The sequence below is a fragment of the Sorghum bicolor genome, chromosome 4 (genome assembly GCF_000003195.3).
Source record: "Sorghum bicolor cultivar BTx623 chromosome 4, Sorghum_bicolor_NCBIv3, whole genome shotgun sequence".
Classification (NCBI taxonomy): Eukaryota; Viridiplantae; Streptophyta; class Magnoliopsida; order Poales; family Poaceae; genus Sorghum; species Sorghum bicolor.
The window spans coordinates 65143737-65164119 of NC_012873.2; the positions used below are offsets into that span (position 1 = coordinate 65143737).

The following is a 20383-nucleotide window of genomic DNA, read 5'->3' on the forward strand; positions in this document are numbered from 1 at the left end:
AGTTGACTCTCTAGTGCTATGAATAATAGCGACCCTATTCTACCCACAAGCGTGGTCACCATGGACTTGCTGTCGGTGCGCCTCCTACCCGCACTTGGCGAGCCACTCGTGACCTTGTTTAGTGGGAGGATTAGCGGACGATGATCATGGGACTTACGAAAGCCAACTCGTTAGGTGAAGCTCATGGTCGCGAGACGCCTCGCCATGGCCATCGAGCCTATCCTATTTTTCCTCGCATGTTTATCTTATCTGTCTCTATGCTTATACCACCTAGACCCGGGCATTTCCCCTAGTTCTCGCGATGACAACCGCATCGCCTGGAACTATAGGAATGACCCTGTGCCGATTCCGAAGCACCTAGGTCGAGAAGTGTTAGGAGTTGGAATAGATCATGGGGTCGTATCTCTTTTTATCCAACTGTCGTTCATTCCATGATGAGTCGGTCGAAAGAGTAAGAACCCCATTCTTCTTCTCTCTTGCTATAATCCCCGTCGATCCAGTAAGATGTGGGTTTGCCCCTTTTGCTTGCTTAGTGTTTTGATTCCATTTCCACGATTCCCGCTGTTGCTATGGCGAGTGGATCAAAGGAAGATGAATCTCGTGTCCTTTCCCGCCTTTTTGGTTCTTCGTGTTTAAACTCTTGTACGCTTGTACCTATTCGACCGTAGCATTTCTTGGTTCTCGTGGTGACAACCGCACCGCTAAGAACCCTAGTGATGTCTTAGTGCATTTAGTGCACCTTGGTTGTGGTACCCTACAAGTAGTTTGAGCACTCGTGTTCTTGTGTGTCACTCTTTCTGATTCCCCGTCTCTTACCATGGCAAGTGGATTGGAAGGAGTAGACCACTTCCCTTTTTCTTCTCTCTTTATCCCACCCTCTCTTGACTCTCGCCAATCATAATGGCGTACGGGTTGAGAGAGATCAGAGTTTCTTGTGCTTACAACCGTTTGGTTCTCGTCAATCTTTATGACGCTTGGATCGAAAGTTCGTAAGCCCTGGTGTTTACTTAAAATAAGTTAGAGTCTACACCTTTGTTATTAAAGCCGTACAGGTCGACACGATCGACCCGGGAAGTAACGGCTAGGCGAAGACTCCAGCTTGTACTTAGTAAACAACCATTCTCATTTCTTTTAGCCCAGGGATCGGACATCCACCAAGAGGGCTAAGTCGTTATCCTTTCGGTGCTCTTTTAGTGTAGTTGTTCTTCAGTGTTCTTCGTCTCTTTTCGCAGTCTTTCGAGCTCTAGTGGTTTGATTGTTTCGTCTTGTTTGTCGCTTACGAGGTAGTTGCTTCGGGTTAGCGTGGATCGAATCGGAACCAGTCGAAGGAAGGACATGCAGATAGGAGAAAGACCTTGGATGAGTACAACTACAAGTGAACTGAGGATCTTGGAAATGTCACTCGACAGGTGCCACGTCCCACCCAACCTCGTAGAATCCTATTAGACATGCAATATTATAGATGCTAGTGCTTTACTTTTATGCAAATGAACTATGATAGGTTGCATGGTAGAAATGCTTGTGAGCCATTGCCTTGTTGCAACCTATAACCCTCGCACACCCGCTGTTAGGTTAGATGCTTGCATACTACTTGCTACTGCTTCTACTACGCATTATATCTGTGATGTGATGCATTGTGGAGGATTGGATGTGAGTGGATAAGGCACGTGTGCCGATAACTGGTTAAGAAATGGATAATGGATATGGGGAGATCTTGGCGTGTGTCTTGGGTGTGTGGTGAGGGTCGAGTCGACCGAGCAGGATTTACGACGAGTCTTGGGACAAGTCTTGCCGGGGAACGCTACCTGGGCGTTCTCCATGAGAGATACCTGTGGCGGGTACATGTGACAGGGAGAGGTCTCGGAGTGGAGTGTCTTCGTGGGACGAAGCACCGGGATGGGAGGTGCTGTATAGCACGGGGTAGCCGGGTGTCCCGTCGAGAGGGGCATCGGCTGGCCCCTCGTGAAGATGTCCTGTTCGGTTACCCTAAGGACTGAGATGTTCTGAGAACCGGTTCGTAGGAAGCCTTACACGCCACTCGCCTTATTATGGTGCGGGACGGATGTACGACCAGCTAGTGCGGTGCCACTACTACTAGGTTGATAGCGGATAGTGTAGGGAGGTACGGGCATGAGGACCCACACCCTCCTAAGACAGCGTAGTGACCCTTGGGGGCCCGGTACTACGCCTCACAGTCTCAGCATGCCGGTGGTACTCCGGTGTGGCCCCAGTCCTGAGTGGTAGGGTGGCATCGTATTTAGTTGGAAGGCAGCCCGGTAGGCTGGTGATCTTGTGGTTAGTGTAAACCTCTGCAGAGTTTGGTTGATCGATCGATACATATGCCGTCTTCTCGGCTATGGACCTTTCCTATGATCCGCTTCGCTTGACTAGTGAGAGGAGTCCTTTCTACCTTCTCCTGGGTTTGTGTTGGATCCGGCGTTGGCCGTTGAGGCAAGGCACGAGCGGGAGTCGTACTTGCCGCCTAGAGAGTGAGAGTGTGGTGAGATGTGTGTGATGGGATGGATGGATGGATGTGTGGATGAGATGGAATAAAACTTGATGAATTATTATTATAAAATATTGATGAACTTGCATAGGAAAAACTACAGCTATACATAGGCCTCTTGATATACCCTTTGCATTTCCACCTACCACAAAGCTACGCAAAAGCATAGGGTGGGAGCCAGTGGCCAGTACAAATCGTACTGAAAATTGTTTAGCAGGTTTTGAACGTGGTCTATGACGATAACTACGGAGAATAGAAGGATTAGGTGGTCTCGCTCCTGCGCTCAAGTTTGGTTCAGAGATGAAGGCTACGCCCGCTGATAAACTACGCCGACTCTGATGATTGTCCGTGAAGGAGGAGCCTTCACCGCTGACGCGCTACATCGACTCTGATAAAGACTCGCGTGTGTTCTCGCTAGAAAAACGATGTAATAGGCTTGTTGACCAAGAGTTGTAAAGTAAATGTGTTGTAATCTTGTTTCTCATGATGTATGACTACGATAACAGCTGATATATGATAATGCGATGGTTCAATTTTTGAATTATCACATTATAATTCGAATCTGTGGATTTTTCCCTTTGTGGAAGAATCTAGGTCGTTTCAGTATAGCTTGTGTACTCTACTCCAAAACATGGCCTTTATTTTTTATTTAGGTGCTCTCCTACTTTTAGATGGTCAAAATTTTTGCTTCCACTCTAACATCACTCCCAAATGAAGTCCTCCAAATCTAAATTAGCAGACAATGACATGTGGGACCCACACATCACTAGGTCAAACCTTTCTTTCTCGCATCCTCCACGTAAAGGCTAGGACACAAATAAGATGAGAGCTCTCGGCGCATCAGGGCAACGCCCGCGTGGCGGGGAAGAGGCCACGTTGGAGTTGTGCACCGGCAAATCTGGCCAGCGGTGGAGGGAGGGAGCACGGTAGTGAAGATCAGCGTTGGAGGAAGGTGGGCGAGGTTGTGTTGTACGGTGTGGGGAGATAATGGTCACACCACGAAAGATAGGGGCTAGGCTATTGGGCCAACAGGAATGGGGTCTGCATGAAAGATTTGGGTGCCCACCCCAAATTGGGGACTCTAGTAGGGGGCCTGCTAGAGTGTTGTTTTTAGACTGGGCACCCATATTTAGCTATAGAGATTCAAGTAGGGGCTTTGCTAGAGTTGCTCTTAAGATATTAGATTTAATCTGTTACTTAGTCGTTAAACCACTCGGGTTTGGTTTATAAAAAGCTCTGGATCTGCTACTGGTCATAATCTACGTTACGTGGCTCGTGTAATAATAATAAGGTTGTAGCATTGTCAAGAGAAGCCATTGAGCAAAGGAAGTGTGCCTTTATGCAATAAAACTGGCTCGTATATTTTGTTTTGTTTAGGCACCTTCTATGATGTTCATATGTTTGGATCATATGTTTCTCTTCTTGTACCTTAAATGAATAGCAGAGCTAGTGTCTTTCTCTCTTTTTTTTTTTAAAAAAAATAACAGTAATGATGCTTTAGGCTATGCTTTTTTTTTGACAGAACTGGAAGGGCGTGAGCCCCTGCAGGAATTTTTATAAAAAATAAAGGAGTTCGGAACAGTTACATAAAACAGTTACATAAAAGTGGGAAGGGGATTAAGATACGAAGAAGGAGGCTTTAGGCTATCCTTAATGGGAGTTTCATTCAGTTTCCAATACATCCATATTTTAGAAACAGTGCATATGAGTTTCATAGGGATAAAACTCTCTCTACTCTCATAAAACTTTTATCATCTCTCTCTTTATTAATATAACGTCATATCAATATATTTAATATATATAAAACTTTAATAAAACTCCATTGAGATTGACCTTATCAGAACAGCTACGGGGTCCTACCTGAATCGGCAACTCCTCTGCCAGCAATTGTAGTGGTACTCACAAGTTTGTTATTATTATTTCAAAGTGAAGGCATTGTAAAGTAGCAGGTAGTGATTATCTGTATAACTATGGCACAGAGAAGGATCACAATTTCCAACCAATCTAATAGTAAGCAGTTTTTTTTGAAAGACTAAAACAAAGCAGTTGCCTACTTGGTCTATGCAAACAGAACAGATCATGCATATGAAAATATAAATGGCCATTGGTAAATAGACGTATATATATCTGACAAATGACAGCCTCACTGAAATCTTCAGTCGGGCTCCACTGGGAGACATACAGATGTCAACTGCAACCACTCTTCATATTATTCAGAAAGTATACGAAAATGAATTCAGATTACTATATCACTATACAGACAGACAAAAGTCTCACAAAACAAGAAGATCCTCCTATGTCCTCTAATGAACTATCTATTCTCTCTTTTTTTTTCTTATTATTTTTATGCTAACTAGACATGAAGTTTACATCATATAATCCTATTGAGCCTATACAGATTTCGTGTTGTTATTCAGAGCTAGAGATCTGACTAACTGCCTGCTTTACTCTATGCAAGGATTCCAAAAATCCTTGGTCTCACTTGTATAAGATTTCCTTTGACCGATTCATGTAGATTTTTTTATCCTATGAACTTGACGTCTGACTACAACAGTTCATGTACAAGAACAAGTCCACACTTGCCTTTATTGTTGCATCGTATGCTGCTGTTTCAGCAAAATCTGTGCGTAGAGAAGCTCGTTCCAGGAGTCCGGTACTCCAGGAAGGCACCAGTGGCTGCAGTCCTGGTATAGCTCAGGCGATTTTCTTTCCTCTTCAGTCAACTTCTGCTTGCGGTAGACTGAAGGGTGAGCCTCCTTCCTGTAGTCAGTCATCCTTGTTATGTTCAGGTACACAACGGGTGTTTTCATCCCATGGAGCACCTCCTCCAAAATGCTCATCTTTGTTGGGTATGGCGTGAGGTACTGGTCATTCATTATTGGCTCTGTTTCCTTGTCACAACTGCCGCCTGAATTCCATTGACCCCCACTGCATAACAGAGACAGTTAGTGAACATCAGTAAGTCATAGAGCACATCATGCTGAAAATGCAGAGGTTCAGAAAAAGCTTTTTGCATACCTGAAATGGGATGCTGAGTAGCCTCTGAAAAACACAGTGGTTTTCTTGGGGTTTACATTGGAATCAACCCACTTGGCCCAGGTGTTGAGAGCTCTCCGAAAGGCATCATGGACATCCAGCTCACTGTACACGCGGTCGCCCTCTTGATAGTAATCTTTCCTGTGGCACATTTTTTTTTTTAAAAAAAAATCAGAACATTAAAGGGCAAATGAAACGCAGGATGTATGAACTGCCGATCTTCAGTGAATCAGGCAGGGCATTGTTTTGCTCACCCTAGAGAAGTTTTGTCATGCGTCCACCAGTGACCAGTGTTGAAGATAACGATATCTGCGTTCTTGTATCTTGGAAACGCTGAATCAATAATGTCAAGCCTGAGAGTTTCCCTGGTACCCTTTCCATTGCTGATTGGCATCTCCCATTCCTGAACAAGGAAAGGGGAGCGGAAGAACTCCACACTGCAATTGTAGTCCTACATAAAACAACAGCATGTTTGCGCGTAAGAGTTTGTTCTAGTTGATGAAACTAGTAGAAAGCGACAGATAACAGAAATTGGAATAAGGCATATCTACCTGGAACAAGAAAGAGTAGGAGCCCTCAGCCCTGAATTGGCTCCTGCCGGATACCTCAAAAACCTTACTCTTGTCTTTGACAGAATTCCTCAAGATACAAATCAGGGATTCCCACATGTTCCTGTTGAGCGAATCACCGACAAACACCAGCCTCTTCCCCCTCAGCCTCTCCAACATATCAGTTGGGTTCAATCTAACATAAGCAACACAGAACTAACTTTCAAAAAAAGCATCACAGAACTAACTTTCAAAAAGCAACACGGAACTGTATCTATCACACGCCAATAACTAACTATAACTAGTATTGAATTCACCAAAACCGCACAGTTGTTGAAGTAAACTTTTCTCACCTTGGGATTCTGCATCCGCTGGGTTGCCACCGGAGCCTCTCGTAATCTTTGTCAGGCCGGCCGTTGAGGTGGCAGTTGAAGGACTCATCGACGTGAGGACATGATCCCGCAGGATACAGAGGATACGAGTCATCTCGGACCCAATTCCCGTAGAACATATCGCAGCTGGCCATGTTCTCAATCCAATCAACCTTCATGCGCCGACCGGCATTAGCATCTGCTTTCACCGGCACAACACTGTTGTTTCTGGCTATTGGGATGGCCCCTCGTGCAGATTGATCTTTCACCGGACTAGTGCTCCCCTGAGGACTAGCAGTTGATTCATTCTGCTTATTGGCTGGACTGCTATGACTTCCATTTGAAGCAGCTGAACTCTGGTTCTTGTTACCTGCTGAAGCCTGAATTAGGACGGTCTGGTTGTTGCCTGCAGCTGCTCTTCCATTGCCGTCCATGGCCTCTGCAACTGCACTCGCAGTCTGATTAATGACTGCAACAGCAGTGCCGTTGCCTAAAGCTGCAGTCCCGCTTCCCAATTGGTGCGTGGAGCCGGCAGCATTCCTTGCACTCGCTCTCATCCCATTGCCATCTCCGGCATCCACGGAACTCGCGTTGGCGTCGGAGCCGTTGATCCGAACAGACACGCCTCCTTTCGCCAACGTGCCGTTCTGGGCTGAACCACCACTCGGGAGTCCAGGTCGAGGCTCACCCTTCGCCTCGGCAGCGGCACTCGCGGCGGAATGTTTGGCCTCGGCACCGCCTCGCGCATGATCATCGGGCGGCCCCCCGCTCGGCACCGCCGCAGTAGCAGCCCCAGGAACTGGCGCTTCCTTGCCGCTGGGAGCTTCGCCTGCTCCTGCGCCTACGCTGCTGGGCGGAACTCCACCTCCGCTTCCCAACTGCTCCTCGCGGGGTCGAGCCGCGATGGAGCCATTGCCTCGGGAACCGCTCGCCGCGAACCCGCCGCCGCTCGGCCCGGCACGCCTCGGCGCGACGCCACCAGGAGCAGGAGGCACCGTGGAGGAGGAGTTGGCGGGGAACAGGGACGAGAGGAAGCCCGAGACCTGCGTGCGGTACGGAGACGCGGAGGCGATCAGGCCGTCGAACCACGCCGCGGCCGGCGACGAGGCTGGGGGCGGCACGGGGAGGGTGGGCGCGAAACAGAGGAAGACCGCGAACCCGGCGAAGGTGAGCGCGAGGCCGTAGAGGCAGAGCCTGACGGGACGCGTCCGCCCGACGAGCCCTGCTCCGCCGAGGTGGCCGAGGTGGTCGGCCACGGCCGCCACGCCGCTCTGCTTCCACGCGCCCTTCATCCGGTTGGCGTGCGAAGGCGGGCGAGCGAGCGGGCGCGGCGAGAGTTTGTTAGGGTTTATTAGGGAAGGCGAGGCGGCACGCGGCGGGGCAGAGGAGGCGCAGGCGGTGCCGGCCGGTGTGGGAAGAAGCGAGGAGGGCGAGCGAGACCGCCGTGGCCGTGCTGGGGAGCGATCGATCTGTTACTGTAAAGGCTTTTGTAGGAGGCAGTTGAGGCGGCGTCGGCGTGATGCTTGTTGGAAGTAAAACTAACAACCTAGGAGTATGTTATTTGTTGTTTTACTTTTTTCTTTTTTTTTAAAAAAAAGTCTAGTTTGGTTTTAATAAGAGAGGTGGTAGAGCCGACAATGGTGCAACGAACCAAATAATTTCAACATTTTCGTAAAATCTTACGGGTCTTGTGTACGAAGGTGGTGGAGGTCTGAGAGGCTTTTGGTATGGTCTCGTGAAACTACTACTCCGTCTCAAAAAAAAACCTAGCTCAGTTAAAAATTTTAAAATTAAATTAGATTTATAAAATATTTTAACAAAATTTGTATCTCTAACTAAATTTATATAAAAATATATTTTAGTGATTTATATAATGTATTAATTATGCACTGTTAATATTAATATTGTTTATATCTATTTGGTCACAGTTGAACATGCACACAGTACCGCTGTACCTGCATGACACAGATAAGAGACTGCAGTGTCTGACTAGTGCCTAGTGCCTAGGCTAAGGCCTTGTTTACTTCCACCCAAAAACACAAATTTTTTTCAAGATTTTCCGTCATATGGAATCTTTAGACGCATGCATGGAGTATTAAATATAAATAAAAATAAAAACTAATTGCACAGTTAGATCGAAATTGACGAGACGAATCTTTTTAGCCTAGTTAGTCCATAGTTGGACAATAATTACTACAAACAAACGAAAGTGCTACAGTGTCACGAAATTTTTTCACTTCGGGAACTAAACAATGCCTAAGATGTCGGCATGGCACCAATAAGACATTGTGCTTAGGCCTCGTTTGAATCCTCCGGATTTGGAGAAAAAAAATCCCACAACCTGCTAGTATTTTACCCAAACGGGCTAGATTCTAGAGGGATTTTAACTCAAAAAATTTTAGAATATGGAAATCAAATAAAACTGTTGAGATTCTTTTTATCCGATTCTCATAATGGATAATGCCTTCAAATTCAAACAACATCTTAATAATATCGTGTCTAATAGTGCTCTGCTTGATAGCGCCCGTGCCATACTATTGTCATACCTTCTCTTAGGGAACCTATATATCACTGTCTCATCCAAACAGCCAAGTGCTCTTTGACTGTTTGACCGGCACACGTCAGTACTCCCCCGCGCGCACGCAGTGCGACCTTACCTTCCAGGTCCGTACAACTTTGTGGTCTTGTGATTGTGAATTGTGACTGCTTGGCGTCGTTGCATTCCCAATCCGACACACGTCGTTGCGTATTTGCCATTCTGAGGCCCAAACAGTCAACAGAACAGCCGCAGCGCGTATCATGCATGCACCTAACAGTAGGCGTAGCCTCTCCTAAAGAAACAACTGGTGGACTGCATCTGCCAAAGCAACGCTTGCTCCGTGACTTTGCCCGTACGTACACGTCGAGCAAGGGGCTGTCTGTTTTTGTTTTTGTTGATCAGTATACTACCTTGCCCAGTGAAAAATCAAACAAGAACAAATGATTAATAGTCTCAAATGAGCTTGCCTCGTATCTTACGCGGGTAGGATTTATTTAAGCAATTAAGCTTGCTCCAGTCAGTGTGAGAGCAAATTTTCGCTCCTCCGCAATGGTAAGGCAACCCTTGCTCAGCAGCTAGGCCCCACAAGGCAAGGCACCAAACTGTCCCAAACATTGGCCTAGCTAGGATCTAGAGCAAGAGTGGTCTATCTTAGATGTAAAACAAAATTATAAAATAATTTATGTATAATTTTATGATTTTAGAGAATTCATCTATTTTTTCGAAAGAGCGACAAAAGCTCATTTGTTAATTTTTAGGGTGGTGCATGGACCACATGTCTATCTAGATAGCGCCGCATATGGGCCCAACTAGCTAGGTGAAATAGAACGATCAGGGATATGAGATTTATGTGTTTGGTCTGAATCTGAACTGATCTGTCATAGCTGGTTTCTTTTAGCATAATTATATAAAAGGCTAGCTACTTCAATTCAGTGGTTCATGCAGAGAGATAATAATAATACAATAGTTAGTAGCCATTTCAATGCAGCTGCACCATCCGCACAAGCCGAAACCTCTACAACAGGTTGCAAAATCTGATCGAAGGAGGCAACTAGATCTGCATTACCGCCTAACTAGAAAGTGTATAGAGCACTGGCCACTGCATTTTATAACTGTATAATATAATGTCCAGGGCGCCGTGGCCGTACCGAAAGAATTAGGGTAAACTAGCTGGGTTGACCGGATGATCCGATTCAGATATATTATCCATGCCAACTCCATAGTCCAGATTAGACACTACTACTGCTAATAACTAATTGACACGGCAAAAAAGAGGGAGAAAGATTCCGGCTAAAAGTGCAGGTGTTGCCGTGATGGATTGCCAAATAGTGAAGGTGAGCCTAACACATTTCAGAGCTACAGGGAAGGAGAACTGCATGTAAACACTAGCATGAAAGAAGATAGTGTTGTGATTGTGAACACATGGCTCGATCTGAAAAGCAAGGAGATGGTAATAAGAGAAGGGCCGGGAGTGAGTTAGGTCTCAGCTCACCTTAGCTTGTTGGCTCACACAGGATCCAATAATCTCGTGTCGATGCTGCACTAGCAACTCCCCTCCTCTTTGTTGCTTTGGTAAACGACCAGTCTGTTCTCTGCTCCTTTTGACTTGTCATGTTTGCCACGAAGACCAGGCCGCATGAGAAAAGGTCCACTAGCAGATGGGTGAGGTTGGTCATCAATCATCACTACGGTGCCGGGCACTCTGGCTTATCTAGAGATCTAGTTGAAAGCAATGGGCATGTTAAGTTTCCTCATGGAAAAAAATGTAGTCCTTCCATCATTCCAAAAAAAATATTGTAAATTCGGAACAAGTCAGATTTTCTTAAATTGAATCAAAACTATAGAAAGAAATAATATCAAATATATATGTCATGATAAGTTCACCAAATTTAATAATATTTATTCATTATCATAAATGTTTGTATTTTTAAACGATTTAATAATTTAATTTAAAATTGCATAACTCATTTTAAGATTATATGTTTTTGGGACAGAGGAAACATATGAAAATGGTTCGGACTTGTTTGGAACCATTCTCTTCTCTGGCAGCGTGGAGATGGAGACAGGACCGTACCTTAGCATCATCATGAACACTACGATCGTTTCCTTTTAGAACCAAAATCATTTCGTTGTACCACCCATGATCTTCCTGAAAAGGTATTACGCGTCACCATATCTAATTATAAATTAACCTCCTGCATGGTATGAATACGCCCTACGTACAGACGTGGTATTGGCGCCATGAGTACAATGTAATGATGAGAGCCAGGTGCATTTTCCGCCCAAAGATCCGGATGGACGAGGCATGAAAGCTGCGAAGTGTACTCGGAAGATCCATGGAGTACGCCTTAAGCAAGGGCGTGTAGCTTTAATTTGGAGCTTTTATATCTTGCTACTACCGTGAGGTGGGACCACAAGTCGTACAAAAAGGCGAGGAGCGAACACATGCATGCCGCCGGGTGCCCCGGAAACCCATGCAGGCTTCATGCAAATGCAAGTGCAGCAAACAGCTGACACTTGAGGTCGTACTCGTACACAAGACACGGCTGAAGAAAAAGGAAAAGAAAAAAAAAAATCTAAAACGCGCACCTTGTGCCCTCCCCGACGGTGCCAAGGACAGCCGTGAGTGGAAAGGGTCAAGCAACTGATCGGCTCAATGTGACAAACGGGCCAGGAGGACGAGCTGTCAGGCTGCGTGCGCTCTTGCCGGCCCACCCGGATATCCACAGTACTAATCGTTTATTCATTTCCTTTATTTTTTTCACGAATGCTTCTTTTTCCAGACGCGCGTGCAGCCTTGGACCCTGTGTCAATCCGCAATACTATGGTGGAATGGGCTGCAGCCCACGGAATAAACTGAGGGCCCATTTGTACTTATTACAAGACCGCGCTGCGCTCGATTCGACCAACAAAAAAAAAAAAAGGGGAAAAGCGATTCTCAAAAAAAAAAAAGAATAAGAAGGGAAAAGTCCGCATGCAAAAGATCTAGAGATATTTTACGATCCGCGGGGCCCAGACGCCGACGCAGGTGACGCTTTTGCCCCACGCCCGCACCCCACCCGCCTCCTGCGCGACGGATCCTCGTCACCGGATAAGCCACCCGCTTCCGATTCCACAACAACTCGATCAACTCTCCGCCTCCCGTCCCGTCGCCACCTCGCGGCGCTCTCCGTCTCCGATCCCGCGCATATTCTCCACCCCGTCCTCTGCTCCGCCACATCACCAATTACTAGGACGCCGCGCCGCAGCTCCATCACCTCCGAGTTCTGATCACCGCCGCCGGAACCGGTACACGGAAAGTCGGAAGCCAATGGCGCTCCTCGCGCCGAGCCCGCGCGCGCTCTGCGTGCGGGAGGCCGCGGCGGCGGCGGCGGCGCCGCACCCGCACTCGCTGGCGGCCGCCGCCTGCTCGACCGTCGGCGGCGGCGGGGTGGCCGGACGGGCGCTGTGGCTGTGGAACGGCGGCGGGACGGGGAGGAGGCGAAGGGAGCGCGAGGGGAAGGTCCGGGTGGAGGCGTACTTCTGGGACGTGTCCAAGCCGGTGGAGATGGAGGAGATTGATAGCATGGAGAAGCTCGACGACGCGCTCAGGTGGTCCGTCGAGAACAACCAGCCCATCATCATCGACTGGTACGAGTGCTATCGCACATGCTGCCCGACCTGAATAGATTACTCAAATCCATTGATTTGTCTGGTGTGTCTGTGGCCAGTGATTCGGATGTTGATTGTCATTATAGTAGAATTGAGATGTTTTATCGCCGTTATCTGCATGCTATTATCTTAAACCATTATAATTAGATATGCTACCATATGTTATCAGAAGCTGATATGTTGTTTATTGCTGGCAGGATGGCTAGCTGGTGTCGGAAATGCATCTACCTGATGCCCAGAATGGAGAAGATAGCAGGAGAATATCCTGGGTTGGTGTAACTTCACTCAGCTGAATGTTATTTTCGCACAGTTTTAATTTCTGTCCTGTCGATACTTTAGCAAGTAAACTCATCCCGAGTTCTAATGAAGACATTTCGCTGAACAAAGGAGTTCTAAAAAAGATATAAACGTTTCAGATTACAAAATGTATTATTGATTTGCTTAAATCACGTTTCTGTTGCAGAGTGAGGTTTTACTTCATTGATGTCAATAAAGTTCCACAAGCGGTGGTGAAAAGAGGGAATGTAACTGTAAGTTTAGGCAAATTAAGAGATTGTTGACAATATATTAATTGATTCAAAATGACTCTGAAATAATCTGACTCCTTTGCCTTTCTGTGTGCATACTGCACTTCCTATGGTCTTCACATCTACCTTCAGAAAATGCCCACTATTCAGGTGCCACTGCACTTTCTTCTGTCAATTCATTCCTTTTTTTTTTTTGAAGAAACCGTCAATTCATTCCTATTCCTATATGATTGGAACTAGAAAAACGTTGATCTTAAACTATGCATTCATATAATCATATCCAGCTATGGAAGGATGGGGAGTGGAAAGCAGAAGTAATAGGAGGCCACAAAGCTTGGCTTGTGATGGATGAGGTTAGAGAAATGATCCAGCAGAACAAGTGACTAACACCCAAGTTATGCAATGGGTATTGTACTTCGTTTAATGTAAATAGAGACATCAGACGATCTCTTCATATACTAAGCTGAAATCAAATCAATAAAACCATATTTCAGCTCCTTATCATAGCCTTAAGACTCTTTTGGGCTCCCAACTGAATCCTGGTAACAGTACAATATTTTGACTTGGACACAGATAGAGCAATCATGTTGGAATAACCAAATTTTACCTGAAATATGAAGATATTTAAACATTTACAATTGTTCCTAAGTTATAAGGCAGATTATGAGAAGTAACCCCTAGTTAACTTAAAAAAGGGAAGCACTCACATGCCTACTAACTACTACTATCACCAACCTAAATACGGTAATCACATTACCTCGAAATGATCCAGGGAGGTTAAATGCCTCATTTGCTTTATAACATAATGTGCTACTCCCTCCCTTTCAAATTAAACAATAAACCAATTTTAGTTTTCTCCTAAGCCAAACTTGTCTAATTTTGACCAAGTTTATTGGAAATATATTAACATCTACAATAACAAAATACATTTCATGGTGTATTTTATGAATCTTGTTTGTTGTTATAGTTGTTTGTGCCCTTTTATATAAACTTGGTCAAAGATAAAGAAGTTTGACCTATGACAAAGCTAAAATGGCTTAGAATTGTAACAACAAAGGGAGTAAAATTCAAACATCTACAATAACAAAATGCATTTCATGGTGTATTTAATGAATCTTGTTTGGTGTTACTGTCTTTTGTGCCCTTTTATATAAACTTGGTCAAAGATAAAGAAGTTTGACCGATGACAAAGCTAAAACGCTTACAATTGTAACAACAAAGGAAGTAAAATTCATAGGATATACTCTATTTCAGGAATCAGGATGGAGAGAGAGTATCTTGAATTATCTAATCCTTCTTTCTGTGTGTATCATATGGTCCATCATGGCTTCTACCTTGAGAAAAATGCCCAGTATTGATCATACTGTATTTTGTTCAGTTCTCTTTTTTATATGTTGGAACTAGATGAATTTTGATCCCAGCACAAGAAAGTAAGGAAGACATTTATATTCAGTTATGCAAGGATGGAGAATAGAAAGAAAATTAATAGGAAAGGCATGGCTTGTGAATTTGTGATGAAGAACAGCAAGTGACTAAATACCTTGAACCGTTCGATTGATATAAAGAGATTTGTGACAATCTCCTCAGTTATTATAAAGTTTGTAGTGGTCAATATGCTGAATTTTCACGTCCTTGTCATATCATAGCTGCTCAAGTCTATCCAGTCTTGTAATTTTATTGCTCTTCTGACTCATTTCCCAGCAAGAGGCAACAGGTAGTACTTGTATATTCACAGGAAGAAAGAGATTTTGACATGTTGTTATAATAAAGAATCAAATAATCCAGTCTTTCCAATTCTGTTCAATCGATATATGTACAAGAGTCCATCCACTCTACAGCTTGTTTAGTTCCATCGCCCTCGCCTTCACCTAAGGCCTTGTTTAGTTCCAAAATATTTTGCAAAATGGACACTGTAGCTCTTTCGTTTGTATTTGACAAATATTGTCCAATCATGGACTAACTAGGCTCAAAAGATTTGTCTCGTCAATTCCGACCAAACTGTGCAATTAGTTTTTATTTTTGTCTATATTTAGTACTTCATGCATGTGTCTAAAGATTCGATGTGACGGGGAATCTGAAAAATTTTGCAAAATTTTTTGGGAACTAAACAAGGCCTTACTTACATATAGGAACTCAAATACCATTTCCATCCACAATAACAAACCAATTACAATCCAGAACGACCAAATAAACTACCTCCGATTCCAAGGTGCCCAGACCCAGAAGTTGCGGCCATTTCAATCCTCGCGGGCAGCCCTGCGGCGCGACGACGACGCGGCGGGCGACATGGACCACGACGGCGAAGGCGAGGGCTCGTCGGTGCCGACGGGGACGTCAGAGAGCGGAGCCAGCACGCGCCTGACGCTCATGGAGCGCATGGGGCGGAAGCTGAGGGACCTGAGCCCGCCGCCGTCCTTGGAGAAGACGTCGGAGGAGCTGCGGAGGATGAGGTAGACCAGCCCCTGGACGAGCACGAACACGGCCACCTTGGCGAGCGCGTCGCGGAGCTCCGGCGACAGCGACAGGAACGCCGACCCGTCCATGGCGTGGAGAGATGCGCGCGCGCGCGGATGCTGGCAAGGTGGAGAGGGAGATGCGTGTGGAGAGGCGGATGCGATCGGTGAGATGCAGGGGAGATCAGGTATCGCTAGTCTTCGCCTGCTCGCTTGCTTTTATAGAGCGGCTGCGGCAGCGGCCGGGTGGCTTGTGAGTTTGCATTGCAGCATGTGCTCTTGCAGCGTTTGCAGCCGCCATCGCGAGTTGTTTTGTCGTGGCCGTACACGCAAAGCGGTGAAGTGGTGTGGGTTTCGTAGGTATCTTCCGTGCGGTGATTTGGTTTGCTTTGGTTTGCAAGGAAGAACAAGTCTCTGTTCGTGACTGTTCACGTTTTCTGTTTATCGGAGCAGGACAGGAGCAGCTGGCCAGTTTGACGGTTTGACCTGGGGTCCGGGGCATGTGTCAAAGTGTGCGCGCTGCTGAAAATGACAAGGAGGTGAGGGGTGATGTGGCATCCTTATTCTCCAGCTAGACGATAGGCGTAGCACGTGATTGTGTGATCGACCCCTTTCCGGAGCAGTCGCTGTCTTGGAAGCTGTTAGACACGTAACCAAACGGATTAAGCACATGGCTTTGGGCGCAAGGCTTCGATTGGCTAGCTAAATCTTCGATGACTTACCGCGTCACGGTTTGCTATTATAATACTCATACTCACTAGTAAGAGAGAAGGTTAAGACTGCATCATCATCATCATCATCATTGACCTTTCTTTCTTGGGTCGTGGCTCGTGACTGACTCCTCATTGTCGCCGCAGTGACAACCAGGAGCCTTTGGTTAACTGATTTCTCTTTTTATCACATGATTAACTGATTTGACCAACGACGTCCATCCAGAAAGAAAACGACTCGAGATGACGATTCATAACAAGACCATCCGGAAACACAAGACCCATCTTTGTCCCACTAGAACCCTGCTGGCTGCATCGGTCCATGGATCGACGCGATGTTCCAAATTCCAACAAACGCTCGCCTTCGAGATACCCCAATTGTGACAAAAAGAATCGAGAAGGAACGTTCTTGGAGTCTTGGACTTGACAATTCGATTCCATTCCATGTGCGGATGTGCCTCCTTGGGTTTTCAACGGGTGACAGCAGCAACAACGTGTGGCCTCGTCTCCTCTGCCCTGGCAGCCCTGCCCCTGTCCAAGAAATATTATAGTAGAGCCTCACCGGCACACACGGTGGCACCGGCTTGCCTGCCTGGAGACCTGGAGAGTGGAGACGCCAGCTCGACCGATCAAGCCCGTCGTCCGGGTAACCCGTGCGCGTTCGGCGGACGGCCAGCCTCACGCGGTTTGCAAGCCGAGCAAACGTGCCGGCGCCCGAACTGTGTTGCGGTGGCGGGCGGGCCATGCCCCCATGCGGCGGCGATTGATAGCTTGACTTGTCGCAAGGAGATGCCGCCAGAAACATAGCGCTGCAACTGCAAAGTGGTGGCTCGATCCGTTGCGTGCGCCTCCACCATCGGAGCAAGGAGATAACATCACGGTCACGTGAGACATGTGAAAAATGGTCGGTAGACGGGTTTCGATCAGCTTTAAGATGTAGTATGCTGATGTTATCTACAATACCTTTTTTATTAATGATTCTGCTGTGCTATCACAAAACGACGCTTTGGCCGAGTGGTTAAGGCGTGTGCCTGCTAAGTACATGGGGTGTCCCCGCGAGAGTTCGAATCTCTCAGGCGTCGTCTTCTTTTTTTTCATTTTCATTTTTTTCCCACTCCCATTTTTGTCTCAGGCGTCGTCTTCTTTTTTTTCATTTTCATTTTTTTCCCACTCCCATTTTTTCATTTTTTTTCCCACTCCCATTTTTGTCCTACCACTACAGACTTGAAAATTGGGCCTGACGCGCGCCCGCTTCCATTCCTCCCGTGCACTGGAGCCCCAGGCTGAGCCTGAGCTTCTCTTCCATTTCGTGGAAAAAAAAAAAGAGAACAAGAGAAGAAGAGAAGAGATGAGAATAAAACAGAGGAAGGCCCCTTTCATCCTGGCTGAAGAGCGGAGTCTTTTGCTGCTTTCTGTAATACTTGTACGTACGAAATAATAAAGACAGCGATACATTTACAAGAGCCAGTTATAGGCAGCACTACGAAGTGTCTAGCAAATACAAACACATGTCAATTCGGGTTGGGTGGAAAGGGGACTCGAGCGGTTTCTTATTCAGGCATTGCTCAGTTCATCCTCATGCTTCCCTTCCCGTGCTATGCCAGGTCCTCAGCGTGCCCGGAGTGTATTTTTTGGGGCGCTGATCCACGGCGTGCCGGCAATGGCGAACCTCCACGGCGCAGCGACATGCTCGGGGGATGCATAATCGATGCCGACGCGGGGACCAACCAAAATGCTCTCAGGCTCTGGCCCGTCCAATACCTCCAAACCACCTGAAAGATTGAGGACAAAAACAATGCCATCGCTAGGGTGAAAATGGATAAATCAGCCAGCAGTTTCAGGTCGTGGTGAAGGTCAGTCAAGCAAGCATACCAGGTGTGTAGAGAGGATGGTTCGACCAATCAGTGGATAGGCCCAGAGCCTGTCCAACCTGAATACGGTGAACAGAAATTTTAATTTTTTATAATGCTAACACAGCTGTGCTGGAACAGTGAAAACAAGAAACCTTTAAAAAAACAGTGAAAACAAGAATCTGGTCCTGTAAGTAAAAAAAACCTACCTTTCCTGGTCCTGTAAGTAGGATTGGTTTCTCTGTTTGTTGACCTCTGCGCTGCTGAATAGTTGCAAGACCTGAAACAGTTTCAAGAAATTGATACAAGTCCGATTTGAAATACTCCTATGTTATACAATTACATTGACAATGCAAAGAAACACTGAAACTACAGAAAAATCGTTTAACTGACAGATAGGGGAACTACAAGAACTACAGATATTTCAGGAAACTGATTGATGTTGTCACATCGAGCTTAAAGACCTTCTGATAGCAGGATAAGGGAACTCCAAGCAGGGGCATGTGGTTCAGTTAGTAGAATTGGAATTTAAGACAAAGGTCGTGCTCTAGTTGCCAATCAAAGAGATTTATTTTACTTTTCTGCCTCAAATTGGAAGCAACATGGAGAATAAATTGTTGTGGAGATATGTGGGTAAAATCGCTCAACACGTCCTATATTTCTCTTGATCACATATAATTATCTAGTTGTACAAAAAAAAGTTTAAAGTTAGTACAAAATCTTTGTCACAGGTTGCAAAGGTGCATCTGTTGAACAGAGCAATTTAGTTTGGATATAAACAAAAACAAAGCAAGATGCATGACCAAGTCCAGCATTAACCGAACATGTTCCATTCAGCTGCAATTTTCAGACTGTTTATGTCACACAGTAATTATGCTATATCTTATGATCCTAGCAGAATCCACATAGAGATATTCACTCTTTATCCAAGTTGTGAGAAAAGTTTGCTGATGAACAATGCATACCGCTAACTGGAGAACATGACCGGATCAAAACAGCAGCACCAACACCCTCTATATCGGCAACAACATTGAGCATCATGTGGAGTCCATAGCACAGATATACATATGCATGGCCTCCCGGTCCAAACTACACACAGAGGAGCACAGATTTTAGCTCATACTCATGCTACAAAGCCCCAAATTTGCCTTGAGCAGAAAGAACAATGCAAGGAAGCACTGATCCTACCACTGGAGCAGTCCTTGCTGTGATGCCGAACCGGCCATGGCATGCGGAATCATTTGGCCTGTAGGCCTCCACCTGAAATTTCAGGGAAGTTCAGAGTACCGAATACCATAACATGGTGTTTTCGATTAGCTTAGCATCACAGAGAAGAAGAGCATTTCGCCATTTTGCCAAACAAAGATAGACGCTAACATGTTCAGTGAAATTGAGCTTGGAAGCTACTCGTATTGTAACAGAGTACGATAATCTCGATTCGTATGAAAAGACGCGAGACTTCTGAAGAAGAAGAAGAAGACCTCGGTGATGCGGAGGACGACCTCGTCGCGGCGCAGGAGCTTGCCGAGGAGGCGGGGGCCGAGGTCGAGCGCATCCACCTCGAAGAAGTCTCGCGGCAATGTGCACCCAACAGGCGGCACCGCGTCCAACTCCACCGATGCGTGGGGAAGCAATGCCCTCGCCAACGCCGGGGTCCCCGCCGCCTCGGCCTCGGCCTTGCCCTCTCCGTCTCCGGCGGCGACGCGGCGGCTTCTGAGCCGCGACTTCTTCCTGGGCGAGGAGCGCTTGAAGCCTGGGGGCTTGGGCGCGCCAGAGGTGGTCATCGGCGATGGCTCGCCGGTGCCGTTTGTCGGCGGCGAGAGGTGGGGCTTGCGGCGCTTCAGGCCTTGTTTAGTTCCCAGAAAATTTTGCAAAATTTTTCATATTTTCCGTCACATCGAATCTTTAGACGCATGCATGATGTATTAAATATAGACGAAAATTAAAACTAATTGTACAGTTTGGTCGGAATTGATAAGATGAATCTTTTGAGCCTAGTTAGTCAATAATTAGACAATATTTGTCAAATACAAACGAAAGTGCTACAGTGTCGATTTCCCAAAAAATTTTGGAACTAAACAAGGCCTCAGTGCTCGACAGGGCAAGGGCAAGGGGTGCGTGGAGTTGACGGTGGAGATGGAACGGAAGGATGCCAAAGTCAAACTAATGAAGCGAATGCGCGTAAGGTTGCT

The 20383-nt window shown here is 46.2% G+C and overlaps 4 protein-coding genes and 1 non-coding gene across 5 annotated transcripts; 2 read left to right on the plus strand and 3 right to left on the minus strand.

Moving 5' to 3' along the window:
* LOC8081922 (protein trichome birefringence-like 1) lies at positions 4611–7906 on the minus strand. Its single transcript, XM_002454593.2, has 5 exons — positions 6444–7906; positions 6094–6286; positions 5797–5993; positions 5525–5683; positions 4611–5434 (listed from the first exon to the last, which is right to left on the minus strand). The coding sequence occupies exons 1-5, from the start codon at positions 7751–7753 to the stop codon at positions 5092–5094; spliced, it is 2202 nt and encodes a 733-aa protein (XP_002454638.1). The 5' UTR covers positions 7754–7906; the 3' UTR covers positions 4611–5091.
* On the plus strand, positions 12311–13684 carry LOC110434338 (thioredoxin-like 3-1, chloroplastic). Its single transcript, XM_021458199.1, has 5 exons — positions 12311–12630; positions 12849–12920; positions 13115–13181; positions 13311–13328; positions 13463–13684. The coding sequence occupies exons 1-5, from the start codon at positions 12311–12313 to the stop codon at positions 13559–13561; spliced, it is 576 nt and encodes a 191-aa protein (XP_021313874.1). The 3' UTR covers positions 13562–13684.
* Positions 15261–15996, minus strand: LOC8081923. Its single transcript, XM_002454594.2, has one exon. The coding sequence runs from the start codon at positions 15719–15721 to the stop codon at positions 15416–15418; it is 306 nt and encodes a 101-aa protein (XP_002454639.1). The 5' UTR covers positions 15722–15996; the 3' UTR covers positions 15261–15415.
* TRNAS-GCU lies at positions 17342–17423 on the plus strand. Its single transcript has one exon. It is a non-coding gene; the product is annotated as a tRNA-Ser (tRNA).
* Positions 17691–20088, minus strand: LOC8081924 (DNA-3-methyladenine glycosylase). The gene is made up of 6 exons (XM_002454595.2): positions 19673–20088; positions 19380–19451; positions 19157–19280; positions 18401–18471; positions 18214–18271; positions 17691–18113 (listed from the first exon to the last, which is right to left on the minus strand). The coding sequence occupies exons 1-6, from the start codon at positions 19973–19975 to the stop codon at positions 17950–17952; spliced, it is 792 nt and encodes a 263-aa protein (XP_002454640.1). The 5' UTR covers positions 19976–20088; the 3' UTR covers positions 17691–17949.

Excerpts from the sequence above, each read along its gene's own strand:
- LOC8081923 (XM_002454594.2), bottom strand. The coding sequence starts at position 15,721 with ATGGACGGGTCGGCGTTCCTGTCGCTGTCGCCGGAGCTCCGCGACGCG.
- LOC8081924 (XM_002454595.2), bottom strand. The coding sequence starts at position 19,975 with ATGACCACCTCTGGCGCGCCCAAGCCCCCAGGCTTCAAGCGCTCCTCG. Across the intron at positions 19,281-19,379 it reads CAGCAAGGACTGCTCCAGTG|TTTGGACCGGGAGGCCATGC; the intron begins GTAGGATCAGTG and ends CTCTGTGTGTAG. Across the intron at positions 18,272-18,400 it reads TACTTACAGGACCAGGAAAG|GTTGGACAGGCTCTGGGCCT; the intron begins GTAGGTTTTTTT and ends CACCGTATTCAG.
- LOC8081922 (XM_002454593.2), bottom strand. The coding sequence starts at position 7,753 with ATGAAGGGCGCGTGGAAGCAGAGCGGCGTGGCGGCCGTGGCCGACCAC. Across the intron at positions 5,994-6,093 it reads CCTACTCTTTCTTGTTCCAG|GACTACAATTGCAGTGTGGA; the intron begins GTAGATATGCCT and ends TGTTTTATGTAG. Across the intron at positions 5,684-5,796 it reads CATGACAAAACTTCTCTAGG|GAAAGATTACTATCAAGAGG; the intron begins GTGAGCAAAACA and ends AATGTGCCACAG.
- LOC110434338 (XM_021458199.1), top strand. The coding sequence starts at position 12,311 with ATGGCGCTCCTCGCGCCGAGCCCGCGCGCGCTCTGCGTGCGGGAGGCC. Across the intron at positions 12,631-12,848 it reads CAGCCCATCATCATCGACTG|GATGGCTAGCTGGTGTCGGA; the intron begins GTACGAGTGCTA and ends TATTGCTGGCAG. Across the intron at positions 12,921-13,114 it reads ATAGCAGGAGAATATCCTGG|AGTGAGGTTTTACTTCATTG; the intron begins GTTGGTGTAACT and ends TTTCTGTTGCAG.